The sequence below is a fragment of the Chiloscyllium punctatum genome, chromosome 1 (genome assembly GCF_047496795.1).
Source record: "Chiloscyllium punctatum isolate Juve2018m chromosome 1, sChiPun1.3, whole genome shotgun sequence".
NCBI classification, from domain to species: domain Eukaryota; kingdom Metazoa; phylum Chordata; class Chondrichthyes; order Orectolobiformes; family Hemiscylliidae; genus Chiloscyllium; species Chiloscyllium punctatum.
In genome coordinates, this window is record NC_092739.1 from 23,245,898 (window position 1) to 23,266,125 (window position 20,228).

General features: G+C 40.3%; 1 protein-coding gene across 2 annotated transcripts in view; it reads right to left on the reverse strand.

Moving 5' to 3' along the window:
- afap1 (actin filament associated protein 1) overlaps positions 1 to 20,228 on the reverse strand; it is a 269,598-nt gene that overhangs the window by 102,200 nt on the left and 147,170 nt on the right. For both annotated transcript variants that reach the window (XM_072577343.1, XM_072577254.1), the window contains exon 4: positions 1,546 to 1,657. In XM_072577343.1, coding sequence (XP_072433444.1) covers positions 1,546 to 1,657 — 112 coding nt within the window. The remainder of the gene's footprint in view (positions 1 to 1,545; positions 1,658 to 20,228) is intronic.

A 20,228-nucleotide genomic window follows, 5' to 3' on the forward strand; every position in this document is an offset into this window, starting at 1 on the left:
TCCAAACATCTCAACTGCACTTCCTCATCTGCTTCTTGTAAGGACTATTCTACTCTTTCAGCTGTTTGGTCTCTGCCACAATGCAAACTTGTAACACCAGCATTTTCAATACATTGTCCTTTTTCCTCAAATGGAGAATTTCACCCCTAGACTCCTGCCCTCACCTGTGGTTCATTTCCTGCTCCTCTACTGTCACTCCTTCCATTCCCCTCCCCAAATCAAAATAAGATTCTCCTTGTTGTCACTTTCTATCCACCAGCATTCACATCCAAGTAGTTATCCTCCACCATTTCAACCACTTGCAATGCAATGTCATATACTCCCTTCACTTTCTTTTTTGGGACTGTTTCCTTTGCAATGCCCAGGTTCACTTCTCCATTCCTCCAACACCTCTATCTGCTCCATTCCACTTTCCCATACAAGCACAAGAGATACAACACCAGCCCTTTTATGTCCTCTCTTCTCATTGTCCAAGGTTTCAAACATTCCTTTCAATGGAAACAGTGTTTCATTTGTACTTGTTTCAATTTAGTATACTGCTGCTTTTGCTAATCGGTGCATTATTTTCTACTCTGCTTTGTGGAACACTTCAGTTCATGTGACCCCAGCTTCCAATTGTCTGACTTTTAGCTAGCTGCTTCACTCCCACTCTTGACCTCAGCATTCTTACACTGTTCAAATGAAGTTCAATATGATCCAGAGGGTCATTTTTTTGATTTGGCATGTACAACCCTGTCAACTCAATATTACCTTAAATGAATTCAATCATAACCTCTCCTCTTAATTTCGTTTTCAGATAGCAGCTGTAACAATTCAGCATGTTTCCATGAATGCTTCCTTGTGCCAATTTTTTCATTACTTTACTGTCCCATCAAGATTGAGATTGCCATGAAGGACTCTTCTTCTCCACCTCTCCCCTTGCCTAAGACAAAGTGACCCTTAGGTTAAAGCATCACTAGTCATGTCTATCTAATGAGAGGGCACAACTATAGTCTGGTAAGACTACAGTGACTTTACTTTTACCCATTAACACCCCACATCTATCTTTCAGAAATATCTGTTGCCATCATCTCTCCAGCTAGCCACCCCAGCAATAACCTTCCCTTTTGACTTTGTTCTCATCTCTACCTTTTCCATGCCTCTGCATTGGTTTTAAACCTGTTATATTCCCAACTCCCCCCATTTCTGCTTCTCTCTTCACAGGTGCTACCACATCCAATGAGTATTTTCAAAAGAATTCAGATTTCAGATTTCCAGAATCCACAGTAAACAATTTTTGGAATTTTTTTCTTTTGTTTTTTCTTCTTTAGATAAAACCTCATGAAAATAAAAGTATTTCTGCACTATATGCAACACTCAAATATTCTCAAAAAGTGTTATACCTTGTTTTCCAGCATTCACGTGTTAATTTGTGCTAGAAGTTCACTGCACATTTTTTAAGGGTGTGCAGAATAAATGTTTCCTTTATTGAATCCTCAAAGGATTAAACAAAGCATTTGAGAAAATAAGTGTTTCTCCTGACACCTCACAATAATGTGCATTTACCTCGAGAAGTGATGTATTCTGGAGCTTTTCCTGGACTCAATGGCACCGCTTCCTCATAATAGCCTTCAGGCAAGGAAGACGTTGGCAGAGGTGGTGGACTGTTTTCTAATGGCTGAAGGACAAAACATTATTAAATAAATGTTTCCATCAAACTCTTGCCATTCATTAAACACTGCTGAAATGTCTTCCTATAGAATACAGAGTATGTAGAAAATTAGCTACTAAAAAGCACATTTGCAATTACTTGCTGAACTCAGTTCAACTATACTTGGATGAATGTCAAATATGCATCGCTTAAACTTGAATCAACAATTTGGTCCAAAAACCTCAGAAAGAGATATGTCTATGACAATGGATGTTCTCCAGTCATTAAGGATGAGGTTTCTAAATTCTTGGAAGAGCAGGGTCGGATTAGAACAAGTCAACATGGATTTAGTAAGGGGAGATCGTGCCTGACAAACCTGTTGGAATTCTTTGAAGAGGTGACAAGTAGGTTAGACCAAGGAAACCCAGTGAATGTGGTCTATCTAGACTTCCAAAAGGCCTTTGATAAGGCTGCTGAGCAAGGTGTTCGAGGTGAGCTACTGAGATGGATTGAGGATTGGCTATCTGACAGAAGGCAGAGAGTTGGGATAAAAAGGTTCTTTTTTGGAATGGCAGCCGATGACAAGCAGTGTCCCGCAGGGTTCAGTGTTGGGGCCGCAGCTGTTCACGTTATATATTAATGATCTGGATGAAGGGACTGGGGGCATTCTAGCGAAGTTTGCGGATGAGATGAAGTTAGGTGGACAGGCAGGTAGTACGGAGGAAGTGGGAGGCTGCAGAAGGATCAAGACAGTTTGGGGGAGTGGTCCAGGAAATGGCTGATGAACTTCAAATGTGAGCAAATATGAGGTCTTGCACTTTGGAAAAAAGAATACAAGCATGGACTACTTTCTAAACGGTGAGAAAATTCATAAAACCAAAGTACAAAGGGATCTGGGAGTGCTAGTCGAGGATTCTCTAAAGGTAAACATGCAGGTTGAGTCCATGATTAAGAAAGCGAATGCAATGTTGTCATTTATCTCAAGAGGGTTGGAATATAAAAGCACCATTGTGCTACTGAGACTTTATAAAGCTCTGGTTAGGCCCCATTTGGAGTACTGTGTCCAGTTTTGGTCCCACACCTCAGGAAGGACATACTGGCACTGGAGAGTGTCCAGCGGAGATTCACACGGATGATCCCTAGAATGGTAGGTCTAACATACGAGGAACGGCTGAGGATCCTGGGATTGTATTCATTGGAGTTTAGAAGATTAAGGGGAGATCGAATAGAGACGTACAAGATAATACATGGCTTGGAAAGGGTGGACGCTAGCAAGTTGTTTCCGTTAGGCGAGGAGACTAGGACCCGTGGACATAGCCTTAGAATTAGAGGGGGTATATTCAGAACAGAAATGCGAAGATATTTCTTCAGCCAGAGAGTGGTGGGCCTGTGGAATTCATTGCCGCAGAGTGCAGTGGAGGCCGGGACGCTAAATGTCTTCAAGGCAGGGATTGATAAATTCTTGATGTCACAAGGAATTAAGGGCTACGGGGAGAATGCGGGTAAGTGGAGTTGAAATGCCCATCAGCCATGATTGAATGGCGGAGTGGCCTCGATGGGCCGAATGGCTTTACTTCCACTCCTATGTCTTATGGTCTTATCTCCATCTGGCAATTTAACTTTTTTTTTACTTGATCAATGTAAAACAAGAAGCAAAACAAGAGGAAACAGGCAAGAAGTTTATTTTTTTTAAAAAAACGATACCCTTGCTAATTAAACATGTAACGTAGGGTAAACATGTAATGGTAGGGTTCTTAGTCAGGTGGAGGAACAGAGGGATCTTGGGGTCTATGTACATAGATCTTTGAAAGTTGCCACTCAGGTGGATAGAGTTTGTAAGAAGGCCTATGGAGTATTATCGTTCATTAGCAGAGGGATTGAATTCAAGAGTCGTGAAGTGATGTTGCAGCTGTACAGGACTTTGGTTAGGCCACAGTTGGAGTACTGTGTGCAGTTCTGGTCGCCTCACTATAGGAAAGATGTGGAATCTTTGGAGAGGGTGCAGAGAAGATTTACCAGGATATTGCCTGGAATGGAGAATAGGTCGTACGAGGATAGGTTGAGAGTTCTCGGCCTTTTCTCGTTGGAACGTCGAAGGATGAGGGGTGACTTGATAGAGGTTTATAAGATGATCAGAGGAATAGATAGAGTAGACAGTCAGAAACTTTTTCCCCGGGTACAAAGAGTGTTACAAGGGGACATAAATTTAAGGTGAAGGGTGGAAGGTATAGGGGAGATGTCAGGGGTGGGTTCTTTACCCAGAGAGTGGTGGGGGCATGGAATGCGCTGCCCGTGGGAGTGGTAGAGTCAGAATCATTGGTGACCTTTAAGCGGCATTTGGATAGGTACATGGATGGGTGCTTAATCTAGGATAGAAGTTCAGCACAACATCGTGGGCCGAAGGGGCTGTTCTGTGCTGTATTGTTCTATGTTCTATGTTCTATGTTCTATGTTCTATGTTCTATGTTCTATGTTCTATGTAGTGTAATCACCAAATTTAAGCAAGTGTGAGAGTAACTAATTGTACATTCGGTTGCACTGGAAGAAGAAATTGAGTTTTTAATAATTTTCAAATTTCACTTCAATTATACAAAATGAAATCTTATTTTTGAAATTTGATTTTATCCTAATTAATTGCTTTACTTCTGTTCTTCCATTAGATTTGCTTCACACTAGTCATATTACCAAGATAAGGAGGAAGGGAGGACTTCAGATGCTGGAGGTCAGAGTTGAAAAGTGTGGTGCTGGAAAAGCACAGCCGGTCAGGCAGCATCCAAGGAGTAGGTGTGTCATCATTTTGATCTTGAGCACTTCATCGGGAAGAGCTTCATCATGATGAAAAGCTCATGCTCAAAATGTCGACTCTGCTGTTCCTCGGATGCTGCCTGATTGGCTGTGCTTTTCCAGCACCACATATTACCAAGACAGACGAGAAAAATGTAAATCCTGCTAGCAACATTTGTACATTCCAACACCACATTTGCCTCTTTTATCCATTAAGCTGTGTTGACATTATTAGTCAATGGGTCACAGAAGATATGTGTGTTATGGTGGAAGATAGGAGATTAAACAACTAAAAAAAAAATGGTGCGAGGAAAAGGGGGTGGTCATGAAGTAGGTAAAGAAAAGAGATAAGCTTGAAAAGAGGTGTTGATCATAATCTGAAACTGTTGAACTCACTCTGTAGCTTTCCAGACTGTAGATTATTCAAACAATTTGGTGCTGTTCCTCAAGTTTACAGCTTTACTGGCACAGATTGGAGGTTACGATAGGAACAACAGAGTGGATATGAGACAAAGAAATAAAATTCTAGACTTCTGAGTCACACTTGCGGATAAACAAAGATACTTTGCAAAGTCGCCATCCAATTCATATGTGGTCACCCAAATGTAGGGAAGATTGTACCATATACAAGAAATGCATTCAAAATTGAAAAACGTGTCAGTAAATCACTTCCATTCATCAGAAGGACATCATGCAAAGGGTAAGTATTGCTTCTCCTACGCATGCGTAAAAAGTTACCATGAATGAAGAATGGTAGGGAAAATGATGGAAAATCATCCTTTCAGAATGAAATGTGTTGGAGAAGATGATGAGGACATTCATAGAAGTGCTGTAAATGCTGGCTTTGTCAACGTTTTCTCTTTCTGTTTCTTATTTGCTAATGAGCATTGAAATTGGCTTCATCAGAACACTTTTGATGAACGCTGACAAATCAGAAAAAAAATCCTCGCAGGCTAAGAAGAATTTAGTCAAAGTTTTTGGGGGCCAATGGTATTATGGAGGATATTGACTGTTGATATCTCCATTTCAGGTATAGGCTAAGTCAAGGATGTGCAGGATAGGGTTGGTGATAGACTTTGCGAAGACAAGTGAAGGGTGAAAATCGGAAGCAACACTGATGGAATTTCCTGGATTGAAGTGAGAACAGTAAATAATACCTACACAGTCTAATAGAAGAAGGTGAATGAGGGGACCTGAAATGATAGGTGCAAAGAATATGCTGCATATCGCATGAATGTAGACAAACAAATCCATTAACAATTCCCACTGTATTTGGAAGTAGTAAGTGGAGTGATGTAATTTTTTAATGTAAGACCAAGCTCATTCAGAGGAAGGAAGCCAGTTGTAGTTGAGCACTGAATGAGTCTCAATTGAGAGCACTCAGACCATCCTGGTGAGAGATGGAGGTGTAGAGAGATTGGGTATCAATGGCAAGAAAACTGTATAAAATGCAGGTTATCAGAAAATTAGTAACATATTTAGGCAGTGACTGGACAGGGGATAGAAAGGAAAAGTGGACAAGGATAAAATTAGTTCCACGAGACAAGAAAAGGCTGTTGGTAGGTCATGGGACAAACATCTGGACTTAAGTGCAGAGCAAACACCGGGTTACTATCTGCACATAATTGTAATGATGCATGGAAATACTTAGTACATTCTTGAAACCCGTTACATTCTCTAGAAAATAACAACTTTCCTTTCATTACTGCTGCATTCTCATGTGACTTTTTAAACGTAGATTGTCTGTTTTACAGCCTCATTAGCAAACAAGAAACAGAAAGAGAAAACGTTGACAAAGCCAGCATTTAATATACTTTGGGAAAACTATAACTCACTTTCATGTGACTTACAATGGTTAGCCAATACCATTCACAGTACTGAAATAAAATGTCCTGATCAAAAATCTTCAGTATCCAGTCTATATGTTTAAAACCTTCTTCCGATATGAGGAACATAGTCACTGCATACAAACATAGATACATGATCCTTCCTGCTATTTAATCAAACTCAACATTCACTCGTGTGTTTTTGTTAACTTTCTATTTTTTGATGAAGTTGGAACATTCGTCACTGAGAATACACACCCACTTTTACACTGAGGCATACAGGTTCTCCTTTGCCTCCTGTGAATTATTTATTGCCACAACCTCGGGACTATAGGATAAGTTGCCTATTGTAGACCACACTAACATTGATCTTAGCCAGTCATCAGATCACATGGCAGAATAGCATGGTGGAAACAGTGTGACTTCCTACAACATTACATCACTGCACAATCTGAGTCATTTCTGGAAGAAATGATCTACACAATTCTTACTAAAAAGCGGAAGTACGTGGTGTTGTGACGATTGACACTTTCCCACTTGGTCAGAGTCTATTGACAGTTACAAAAATATCTCACCTTCAAACAACCATCAAATCACTGTCCATTTTGGACAGTGGAGGCAACACTACAATTAGAATACAGTTTGACACCATCTAACCTTTCAAAGATGTGATGTTGAAAGATTTTTTATTCAGAAATCGACTGTATACTGGAAAGCTGACTAGCAGTTTTGATTGGTTGCTAGCATTTATATCTTTAACAATTAGCAGGTTGCAGGTTCAAATTCCGTGACAATTTCAAGTCTGTGATCTTTGCTGAACCTCAGTGTAGTGCAGAGACAGTGCTCTCATCCAACAGAAGAAAGAACTGTATTGAGATGCAAAATACTCCACAACAGAAAAAGTTATTTCCATTACTCAATCATTTATGTGTTAAAAATCATACTTGGACTGAAGATAACACACATTGAACCACTTCTTGTCTGATCTATAAATTATCTCCATGCCTTTGGGTAGCTTGTTAGTTGTGTGGTGCAGTACTGCAGTGTGGAAGACAGAAGAGAACTGGGGGAAAAAGGCCCAGCCTTATTCTTTTGGGATTTGTGGATAAAAGGACATCGCCACCATTCCTCTCTCAACTTGACTGGGTCAAAGGGCACATGTGGTTTACAGTAGTTGAGGAACGACCAGAACTGAGTTTTAAAAAGAGCCAGCACTAATCTTAAACAAGATGTACTGTATTCCATGATAGCAATTAAGTTCAAGATATATTGACCAGTAAGATAACTGGAAGACAATTAACTCCTTTAAGATCTCTAGCTACTCTCCCCATTTTCCCACCTGTAGGACCACAAGATACAAGATCAGAATTAGACCATTCTGCCCATCAAGTCTGCTTCATCAATTAATCATCTCACTTCATTCTCTTGTCTTCTCTCTGAAGATCCCCTTACTAATCAAGGATCTATCTACCTCTGTTTTAAATAAATGCAATGACTTGGCTTCCACAGCCCTCTGCAACACACTATGGCTGAAGAAATTCCTCTTCAGCTCAGTTCTAAAGCTTTGTTCCTCTACTTTGAGGCTATGTCCTAAGGTCCTAGTCTCTCCTTCTAATGGAAGCATATTTTCCATATCTACTCTAGGCATACTCTATCCTTTCAGTATTCTGTAAATTTCAACTAGATTCCAGCCCGCCCACCCCCGTCAACCTTCTAAACACCATCGAGTACTGACTCAGTCCTCAACCACGCCTCATTTGACAAATCTGTTACCTCAAGATCATTCTTATAAACCTCCCTCGGACCCCCTCCAAGGCCAGCATATCCTTCTTCAGGTACAGGGCCCAAATCTGCTACATTATTCCAAAATGGTCTGACCAGAGTCTTATACAGTCTCAGCATTAAGTGTCTGCTCATTCTAGCTCTCTTGAAATGAATGATCACATTTTATTTGTCTTCCTAACTGCTACACAAACCTGCATGTTAACTTTGAGAGAATCCTTACTTAAATATTCAATTCCACTTGTAATAGAGGTTAACGTTTTGATAAAGTGCTGTACCTGCTTACTAACATTTTTTGTGTCATAAACCCCAATATATTCAAATCCCTCAGTTCCTCCGAATGCTACAATCAGTAATACTCTGCTTTTTCACTCTTCCTGCCAAAGCGAACAACTCCAGATTTTCCCAATTTTATTCCACCTACCAGACTTTTGGCCACTCACTCAACCTATCTATCTGCAACTTCCTTATGTCTTCTTCATTACACACTGTCCAACCAATCTTTGTCATCTGCAAATTCAGCTACTGTGCCTTTGTTCCCCTCATCTAAGTCATCGCTTTGAAACGCAAATCGTTGAGGCCTCAGCATAGAACTCTATGGGACTCCACTTAACACGTCCTGCCAAACAGACAAAGACTAATCTATGCATACCCTTTTCTATCAGCCAGCCAAACTTCTATCTATGCTATAATGTTATCCTCATAACATTCGCAGTAGGATCAGATCCCTCCTACTGGATTTTACAAAATATGAAAAAGAACCTCAAAACCCACATATCTAGTGCTGTAAATAAAAGCCAACCCACAGCACAAATACATAGAGGTTAAGTTCAGACAGTGGCTCAGCGTGAGGGATTCAACATTGTCTCATGATAGCAGTCATGGTAACACAGCAAGCCAGGCAACATCAGGAGGAAGCAGAGTGGTGATGTAGTGATAGGTGAATACAAATGGTGGGTATGACCACTTTGGTCGATGGAAGGAATTAATCTAGCCTCGGTATCCTCCATTGCCATAGTGAATCAGACCACAAATTGGAGGAACACCACCTCATTTTCAGCCTCGGCAGCCTACAGCCCAGACGATTCAACTTTGAGTTCTCCAATTTCAAATAACCTTCCCAACTACCCCCAGACTCCCTTTCCAGCCCCTCGACTCCCTTTCCAGCCCCTCCCCTCCCTTTGGTTCTTCCGACCGATCCTTCCTTCCAATTACCAAAGGGATTCTTTCCTCCTATCGACCAACCAGGTCGTACCCACCACTTGTATTCACCTATCACTACTTCACCACTCTGCTCCTCTCCCCACCCATAACCCTTTCCCGTCCTCTTTATCTGCAGCTCTCCCCACCCCTACCTCCAGACCTGAAGAAGGGTTGTACCCAAAACATCGACTTCTCCACCTCCTGATGCTGCCTGGCTTGCTGTGTTCTTCCAGTCTCCTGCTTGTCTACTTTGGATTCCAGCACCTGTAGTTTTTTCTTGTCTCTAACATGTTAGCAGTCAGCCAATAGTGCAGAGAAATGCCTTTACCTGCCACTACTGGTGCAACCCCGAGACTGATCACGGAATACAATAGTAACAATAGCCAGGTTCCAATACTATGACGTGATCACATTGAGAAGAGAGGTGGATAGTGTAAACCTTCACTCAACTGGGGGCAGGTTGCTGTTGTTATATCATCATGCTCAAACAACAGGAGAGACATTTCAAGCTATTGTGAACTGATCATGTTGTCCGGACTGGTTTGTCAGTGGAAAAGGGCTGGATTTTTTCACTGATCATACTCGGCTGGACTGTGGGTGAAATATACCAAAGAGTATTAGTTCTCAGATCCCCTGAACAACAGGAAAATGTCTGATGTGGTTGTGATATGTTTGACATGAATCATTCTAAAAAGGGACAAATTTAAGCAACTTCTTGCTACAGTCAGAAGGAGGGTCAAGATTGGTCACTCAGACACCGATCTACAATCAAGATGGATCAGCCTTGTTGGGGATGGTAAAATTCCAGCCAAACTGTAGTGATCTTGGACTGGAAGGGTCTGTGGTCATGAAGGAGGGTCAGGAACATTCAGTTTGGCTTGTGAATCTACAGTGTTCATGAAAAGGAAGAACCATACAAAGGACTAAGTTATCAGCCAATCCTGAGGGACTCTCAGCAGAGAGATTAAACTAACCTAAAGGGTACTGGGTTTGAATAGATACATTTGGGCAGAAATGAGGTTTCGTTAGTGGATTTTGTTCTGGAGTTGGAATTGCTGACACCATTTTAGACCAACTTAAATACCTGTAGAAACTCATCCTATCTATTTTTACATTCCTAGCTAGCCTTTCATACTCTATTTTCTTCCCATAATTAACCTTTTAGACATTCTTTGTCATTCTTTATATTCTGACCAGCCATTCACCTGCACAGTTTGATGCTTTCCTTAATTCTTTAATTAACAAATGATGGTGGACCAGGAGAAAATGAGGACTGCAGATGCTGGAGATCAGAGTCGAAGGCTCTGGTGCTGGGAAAGCACAGCTGGTCAGGCAGCATCCAAGGAGCAGGAGAATCGACATTTTGAGCATAAGCTCTTCATCAAGAAGGTGGTGGACCATCCACTTAGAATTTTCCTCTATCCTCGAAGCAGGTACTTTCTAAATCAACCTGTTCAGATATGTTATTTTTCATCTGCCATTGAATGGGTAGGACTTAAACTCAGGCCTCTTGGTTCAGAGGCAGGGACACTATCACTGCACCACAAGAGACCCCCAAATATCTAATTCCATTAACTTCTACACACAGGAGGAAGAACATACCTTTCGAGATAATAATATAGCAACTCATACCAATTTTTCGTGTCCTGAAAATAACCCTTTAAATGTCTGCAACTGCTTCCTTATTGATCTATCACAAGCTTAGTATACCAGTTCCTTGAAGAGCTTCACATACCACAATGTCATGATTAGTTTGCTGATCTATAATGCAGCTCCCACTTCTTTAAAAAGGCTGACAGAATCTCAAACTGATTGGACAATTTCAAGGGCAGACATTCCTCCTGTATTGCTTCGCTCTGGGCTCTTTATCTGCCTCATTCACAGTTACATTCTCCTGCCCCAACCACTGACCAAATCAGATATTATCCTGACTACCATGACTGCATCCTGCTACAAAGAACCAAGGTAACGTTCCCCTTCCCTGTTGTGTCACCGTGTCTGTAGTTCAGCTCACTGCTCAAACTCAGGACTGAAGGTGCTTGAACTTCAAACACTTACAACAGACATGTTTGCCCTGGATCACAATGGTGTCTGGGAGCTCCTGCATGCTTCAGTCTTGACATCATCTGAACTTCCATGCTTAATGAGTTTTAAGTACTTAATTATATTATTCATTTACTTATGTTGCATTATATATTGTTTATTAACTTTATCACCAACTATCAACAATATTAAAATGCAATTCCCACTTACCATAAAGAGCTAGCCCCTTTATATGGAATATGGAAAGAATCAATGCTAATCAGCTCCAATGAATCTAGCTCTGTCTTTAACTTGCCTGTGTGGATATTTAAAAATGTGTTTCTGGAAAAGCGCAGCAGGTCAGGCAGCAAAGGAACAGGAGAATTGATGTTTTGGGCATAAGCCCTTCTTCAGGAAGGGCTCTGATTTTTAAGCTCTGATCTCCAGCATCTGCAGTCCTACCTTCTCCTGTGTGGGTGTTGCTGACTCCCTGCCACAGGATCCTCAAATTACCTGGTCCTCTCAGTGATGCTGCCACCACAATTTCCTCAACCCATCTGCTCCTCTCATCATCAATACCATGTACAGTTGTAGCAAAATCTCCATGTTTTTATACATCATCCTCCTTACAATAAAAGGCAAAATTCTGTTTTGCCTTCTTACTTGCTGTATCTTCATGCTTCTGTTTTGTCTTGCATCTAGAAGGATACACAGATCCCGCTGTACCACAGCATTCCAAAGTCTCTCAATTTAATAAATACCTTGCTGTTCTACTCCTCCAATGGGTAAAATGGGAATGTGCACATTTATCCACAACCTCCATAGGCCAAATTCACTCATTTAATCTATTTATATCCTTTTGCAGACACTCCATGTTAAACTGACAACCTGCCTTCCTACCTCTCTTTGTACTATCGACAAAGTTTACTTCAATGTACTGTGCCCTTTCATTCAAGTCCTTGCTAGAAAGGTAAATTATTGAGGCTCCAGCACTGATCTGCGTGGCAACCGCCAGTTAAAGCTTGGCAAGCAGAAAATTATCAATTTATGCAGGTTAGCAAGGAAAAGAATATAAAGGAGACATGCAGTCCTACAGCCATTACGAAGAGCAGATATTGGGTTTACCCTGGTTGTGAATTGTATTTGGAAGAAGAGTGAATATTAGGCTTTTTAGAAAAGCATTGATTTAATTATAAGTATGGGCCAGTTTCCAGTTTCTTTTGCACCCTTCCCTCTCACCCATACTGCTGTGAATTGAAGTCCACATTAGGACTTGAAAATAAAATTGTAAGCTTATGCTCCATGCAGAACTGATGAAAGTGTTGGCTTGTCAGCTATATTTTAAAGCAAGACTCCACTTGCTTTTTCAGGTATACATAAAATATTCCATGGCACTATTGCAAAGAAGAGCAAGACTATTATCCCTAGTATTTGTGCCAATAGTTAACTTTAAAACAGGTTATTTGATGTTTTTGCATGAATTTGTTCTGGGTAACATGATTGCTGTATTTCTTATATTACAAGAGTAAGAATATTGGCTGTAATGCACTTACAGATGGTCATAAAAGGTGCATGGAAAGTGCATCTCCTTCTTTCTGTTGCAATGTTTCAACCATTACATTTTTTTAAAGAAAGGATTAGAACATTATGGTATTTCGAGACAGTACAATGGGAGGGGAATGGAGTCTAAAACTAGGAGATCATCAATACAATGTAGATTTCAGGATGAATGCATCCAAAGCCTGGTCAACATGTAGGTTAGGTAGATTGGCAAAGTTTAACTCAACATCCAAACAGATGATCTGAATGGGTACACAAAGTGGTACATTTTCAGTAATGAAGCTTGGTGAACGGGAGCATAGATTGCAGACCTGATTGCAGATGTTAACATACCAAAATTGTGTCACTTCTGATTTTCTAATTGCTAAAATATAACATTTTAAGTTTAAATAACGAGTTGGTCTGAGTCAGCCTCTAGACATTCCTTAAAGGAAATGTAAGAAATGTTGCTGTGGATGTTTGGATGATTATAGTGACTCTGCTATTTACAGCAATGTCTGTACATAAGAGATTATTATTTCCTGTATAGGGAGGTCAATGTATTATTTCTCTTTATTCAGACATAGGCAGAGATGGTTGAACTGGGAACTTATGACCTTCTGCATGTTTTTAGGAGCTCATAGCAGCATGTCCCAGTAGGCTGCAGGGTTGTATGAATAGGCCATTGTCAGATAAATTATTATGATGTGCACTCAACTGGAGTTCTTCTCAACTCCACAGTCTAATTGCACTACAGTCTTTAAATGGCAAAGTCCAGTTTATATTTAAAAAGTGCTCCACTACCTTCCAGGAATGAAAAGCATCTTTCAATAAACAACCAGCTTCAGAAAAAACATGTTAAAACCAAATGAAGATGTGAATTTTTCAATAACAAATATTTATTTGCTGATAAACTTTCACAGTCACTGGTCTGGCTGAAAACTCTTCATGAATATAATCAAGGTGCCTCTGCAACTGACTATGCAATATTCAGTTCATGGAGGACACAATCAATAAATGGAGAAATGCAGAAAGCGATGAATCTTCAAAAACAAAACTGTGGCAAACTACTAACGATGATGATTAAGGGGTACGAAATTAGGAGAAGGTATCAAGTTCCTAAAATTAAAGAAATTTCAGATTGCAGTAGCAGTATTCACAGAGTTTTGTTCTGGGTCACTGCTATTTTCTGAGTACATCCATGATAAAATTCAAGATATAATGGGTGAGTCTATATAAACATTTGTTGAAGCACACAAGCACTTTTAAATTGGTGGCTGAAGGTATATGGGAACATGCAAGAACCTGGGTTATGCACTGCTGGCTAATGTGAAAGATAGACATCAAACTTGATTGGTTGGGGTGGATACCTTGTTTCACATTGAATTTGTGCGCAATTCTTTACTTTGCCTCTGCTAGATGCGTCATGAATTGGCTCAGTCAAGAAATACATAAATGGTTCATAACAGAACAGGCAGTCTATAGTGACTGCAATTCCGTGATTCATACAAGTAACCTGCTGTTTCAAACAGGTGTTGAACACCTTATGCAAGAAGTCCATTGGAAAATTAGCCATTCTAGTCTTGTGAGCAAATAGACATAAATCCTGTGAATAAAATCTAATGGAATGTGAACTTTCTTTTTCATTTTATTTTAGATTGCTCAATACTTTCATTCTAAGAAGGTCACTGACAAAGAGGAAAGAACACATGCCAAGAACTGTAAAAAAAATCTCTCTACTCATATGGTTAAATTTAATGTTCATCATATGTTCCATTAATGTCTGAAAGTTGTTTAGTCAGGGAAACATTAAATATTTGAATTTTTTTTAGAAAAAGAAATCAAATGACAGACTATTTGAAAAGCATTTTTTCGAACTATCTTGCAATTCAAAGAGGTTAGTCAAGCAAATGGATGGAACACACTGATTTCTCCAAGTTTTATCGAATACAGTGAGAGAGGAAATGAGACACAAATGCTGCTCGTCTGACTCAGACCCCATTGGTGTGTTGAGGAATAATGGTGGTGAACCTACACAGCTGGGCGTGTGAGCACCTAGTGCCAACATCAACACAGATGGATCCAATTTCAGTCTCTACAGGGTGTTCTATTCAAAACATTATCAGACTGCTCAGTATGGAAAGACCCTCCAGAATTCTGAAATTGTGTAAAAACATCATTATTACTAAAATAATTGCCTTTGTTACATTGTAATTTTTTCCACATCTTACAATGCTAAGATTACAGCAAACATACTGTCACAGAAAAAGCATTCTTCTTGCACTATTACATTCAGCCCACTAACTGTGATATGCTAGTCACAAACATATATTAGATAGCAGCTCATATAGTCTTAGTTCCAATCAACTAACTTCTCTCTGCATTCATTTTATTGCCAATTAATCTCTTTCTTGAAGGCACTATTTCACAATATTCCATGCTACCAAACAACCTTTTAACTACCAGCTATCAGTAATCATTCTTGTCTAAGTTTAGACAGGAAGGATTTATAAATTAGTATTCAGGATATTAAAAAAAACCCCGCAGCAATGAGAAACTAACTGGTATGATGGCCCATTCCCATTCAGTGCACGTTTGGGCCACCACTACATTTGGGGGTGGGAGGGAACAGTGCCATTTTTTGATGTCATGGGCAGCCACATAAAACCCTAAACACCAGGCCTCTCATTTCTTCATGTGGTAGGTAACATATATTTTTTAAAATACCGCTTTACCAAGTCAGGCTCCATAAATAAACTGGGAAGAGGGCCTGTTCCATCTAAATTCTTCAGTAGTTACAAAGCAGCACCTGGCCTAAACAAGTTTTTGTTAAAATATGATGTAGAGCCAAGAAGAGCAGTGGTGCTTCCCTGTATCTACAGTCTCTCTATCAATCCACACCACAGCTCCACTACCCTTCCAATGGAGTTACATAGAATCACAAGGATATACAGCACGGAAACGGACCCTTTGGTCCAATCCGTCCATGCCGACCAGATATCCCAACCAAATCTAGTCCCACCTGCCAGCACTTGGCCCATATCGCTCCAAACCCTTTCAATTCATATACCCATCCAGATGTCTTTTAAAATGTTGTAATTGTACCATCCTCTACAACTTTCTCTGGCAACTCGCTACACACACACACCTTGGGGGAAAAAAAAAGACCTTGGCTATTCACCCTATGGCCTCCATATAAGAAGTTTATAAACTTCTGTAAGGTCACCCCCACAGCCTCCAACATTCAAGAGAAAATAACCCCACCCTGTTCAGCTTCTCCCTATAGCTCAAATCTCCGAACCTGGGAACATCCTTGTAAATTTTTTTGCTGAACTATTTCAAATTAAACAACGTCTTTCCTATAGCAGGGGGACCAAAGCTCCATTTGCATTACCGTCAGGAGCTATGTTACATTTTATTCAGGTGAGTAATCAGCCTGTTCAGCAGCATTACTGCCATTGCAAACAAAACTAAAACACACCAATAACATTTCTACCTCAAAGCAGAAGTTATTTAATGGTCAGGGTTTTGACAAACAAACTATTTATTCCAGACTGCAAAAAGAGTTTATTTTTATGCTTGGGACACTTCAATCTTTTGAAGGATTGGAGGAGGCAGCAGTGGTGAATGGAACCTGCATTCTACTAGAATGCCTCTCCCTTCCCTTCCCTTCCCTCTGGCCCCACTGCCTATTGTATTTACTATCCCTTCTGACCTTCAACTCACTGATGCTGAATTTTCTGTACTTAGCCAAGGTTTTTATTTCATCTCACTGCTTCTCTACCTTAATGAATTTTGGGCTAGAATTGAGAATCTATAAAGGGAAAGTGTTAGGAAATACGTTGAAACCATGTTTTTGCTGCTTGTATTCAGACCTTTCTAAAGTTTCTGCTTCTCTTGCGCATTAGACTTATGATTCATTTTTAAAGAACAACTGCAGTCATGTGTGAATATGCTCCTGTGGTTTCACACCATTTCATTAACCTACCATTGTAACCATTGGCAAAAATCAAAAATATGATCTATCAAGTCAGGTTTCATTTTGGGATCTGATCTGTTGAGTATTGCCATCAACTATGTTCACAATATCTTGCCTCTTAGTGAGTTTCAGATCTTGGCTTGCTGACTAAAAAAGGTTCTTCCTCACATCCCCATTGCACAACTTGTGCAAAGAAAGTAAAATCTGCCTCCCCTAGTACTTGCACCATCAGCTAATGGAAGCAGCTTTTCCTTCTCTAGTGTCATCAACATTGCTATAAAGCAGCACCTATTTAGCAATAACCTACTCAGTGATTCCCAGTTTGGACTTGCCAGGGCTACTCAATTCCTGACCTCATTTCAGCCTTGGTTCAAACGAGGGCAAAAGAGCTCAATACCAGAACTGAGAGTGTGACACCTCTACAGAATAGAATCTGTAGAGCGTGGAACCAGACCATTTGGCCAACAAGTCCACACCAACCCTCCCAACAGCATCCCACCCAGACCCTCCTCCCCTGTAATCCTACATTTCCCATGGCTAATGCACCTAACCTACACATCCCTGAACTCTATGGGCAATTTAGCATGACCAAACCACCTAATCTGCATATCTTTGGATTGTGGGAGGAAACCCACGCATACACCAGGGGAATCCACACAGACAGTTGCCAAAGGGTGGAATTGAACCTCAGTCTCTGTTCTGTGAGGTAGCAGCGCTAACAACTGAGCCACCATGCTGCCCTAAGCTCTTGACGTCAAGGCCACATCTGACGAAGTATGGCATCAAAGAACTCAAGCAAAACTAGAATCATTAGTTTGCAGTCATATCTGGCACTTCAGAAGATAGTTGTAGCTGTTGGACGTCAGTCATCTCAGCTCCAGACATCTCTGCAGGAAGTCCTCAGGGTGGTGTCCTCGGCCTAACCATCTTCATCTGTTTCATCTTTGACTTTCTCTAAAACAGACGGTCAGAAATGGGGATGGTTGCCAATAACTGGTCATTGTGCAGCACCATTCATGAGTCCTCAGATACTGGAGCAGCGCATGTTCAAATGCAACAAGGTCTGGACAATATCCAGGTTTGGGCTGACAAGTGGCAAGTAACATTCAAGCCACACAAATGTGCTAGTAAGAGACAATCTAATCAACCCTGCCTTGAAATTCAATAGTGTCCCCATCATTAAATCCCTCACTATCAACATCTTGAGGATTACCATTGACCAGAAACTGAACTGTACTTGCCACATAAAAACACTGGCTACAATAGTAAGTCAGAGGCTAGGAATATTATGGAGAATAACTCACTACCTCTCTCCCCAAGGCTTGTCATCCACAAGGTACAAGTTAGGAGTGTGATGGAATACTCCCCACTTGCCTGGCTGCATGAAGCTCCAACAATACTCAGGAAGGTTGACACCATTGAGGACTAAGCAGCTTGATTGATTGGTATCACATCCACAAGTATTTACTCTCTCCACCACCGGTACTCAGTTGCAGCAGTGAGTACTATCTACAAGATGCACTGCAGAAATTTACTAACGTTCTTTAAAGACAACTCCTTTCAAACCCACAACCACCTCTATCTTGAAGGACAAGGGCAGCAGATACATGGGAACACCACCAGCTGCAAGGTCCCCTCCAAGCCACACACAATCCTGACTTGGAAACATATTGTCATTCCTTCAGTGTTGCTGGATAAAACTCTTGGAATTTCTTCCTTAATGACATTGTGAGTCTACCCACAGCACATGAATTGCAGTGTTTCAAGAAGACAGCTCACTATCACTTTCTCAAGGACAACTAGGGATTGGCAATAAATATCAGCAATGCCCACATCCTACAAGTGAATAATATAAACTAAACGTGTCATAGTCCTGTACATTTCTATCAAATCAACCCCCATTTTCTTTGCTTCGAAGAGAAAAACAAATTCTGCTTCTCCAACATGACATTACCATTTGTAACTAAAAATCCTCACACCTGTAACCAATCTGGTAGATCTCATCTTCATCCACTCAACAACCTGCGCAACTTTCCAAAAATATGATTACTACAAACTTTTGATATACAAGTTGAGACATAATCAGAGCAAAGGTTCAATATTAACTTCTGTCCTTTTGTACTCAATATATCCTCCCTTAGGAAGGGGCAATCCCATATTTTTCATAAACTGTTTCCCAATAAGTCCCTCCAACTTGAAAGATCTTGGAAGCAAGATTAGAAAACTTCTGCTCTACATTCCTCATCATTACCATTATAAATATAAGATGTGACAGATATAACAATATCATAGTCCATACATTTCATTTCATCTTAACAAGTACAATGGAATGATGAGCTCCATAAGAACTAGTGATAAATGAGGATGTGTCCGATGACTGGAACAATATTACATCATAGTATTAATAGAATTTGTGTGTGTGCTTGCCAGTATCAGAACGAGTGCAGGACTAATTGTACATGATAGCTAAGTGGAAAGAGCATGAGGAATACAAAATTAAGTAACGAATTAGTGATAACATAGTAACTCTACTGGCAGCAAGATCAGAAGCAGGAGAATGGAATTGCCATATAGCCAGTGACAGGAGATCAGGCAGAAGGCTATCAAAAAGGTATGGGCAAGTGCTTGGGGGGTGGGGGGTGGTGGGGAGTGGCTGGCTGTCATTTTTGTCCAGGAAGTTTGGCAATGAGAAAGAAACATGTATTTAATTCCTTATCACATCTTTAGGGCATGACTAAGTGTTTAACAACTGATTAATGAGTGTAGGCATAGATGTTATGCTTAAAAATGATCTTTTACATTAGATTAATTACCATTTTTTCTTGTTAAAGATTGACACTTTATATTCCCAATTTTAAATAACAGGCCTAATGCAGTGCTGTTATGAAAAGACTGTGCTATATTAACCTATTCTTAATAGTGTAGTGCCCTACTTGTATGACTGCTAAAGCCACTTGACTGACTTCCTTAATGTGTTGTTCTCAATGTCATACCACTACCAATTTCTTTCTGCACTGCTTCCTCTTCCATCTTCTCTTATAAATAAGAGGACAACACCATAGACAATGATTATTCCAAAGATGCTGGGCTTTGTCTCCAACTGCAGTTAATAATTTCACTTATATCACTTCAAGAGTGCCATGATGCTCACAGTACCTGTTGAACAGGAGTCTGAAAGGATTAATACTGAGGACTGCCATAAATTCCACCCACAGTAATTGCATCATTTTTTTACTTTTGGGCATTGGTGCTTAGGATCCTGGAGGAGTGAAGTCTCTGTTAATTATGCTCAACATATCAATGTAGTTGCTAGCATGCAATTAAATATATATTGTTTACTACAACAAATCTCCTAGTTAGACTAAGAGGTGTTTTTCTTCTATCCTACTTGATCAAATTGATCCTGTAAATTTCCTCCCCATAATGAGGACAGTGCAGAAGCATCTATCATGAGTAGCAGGTC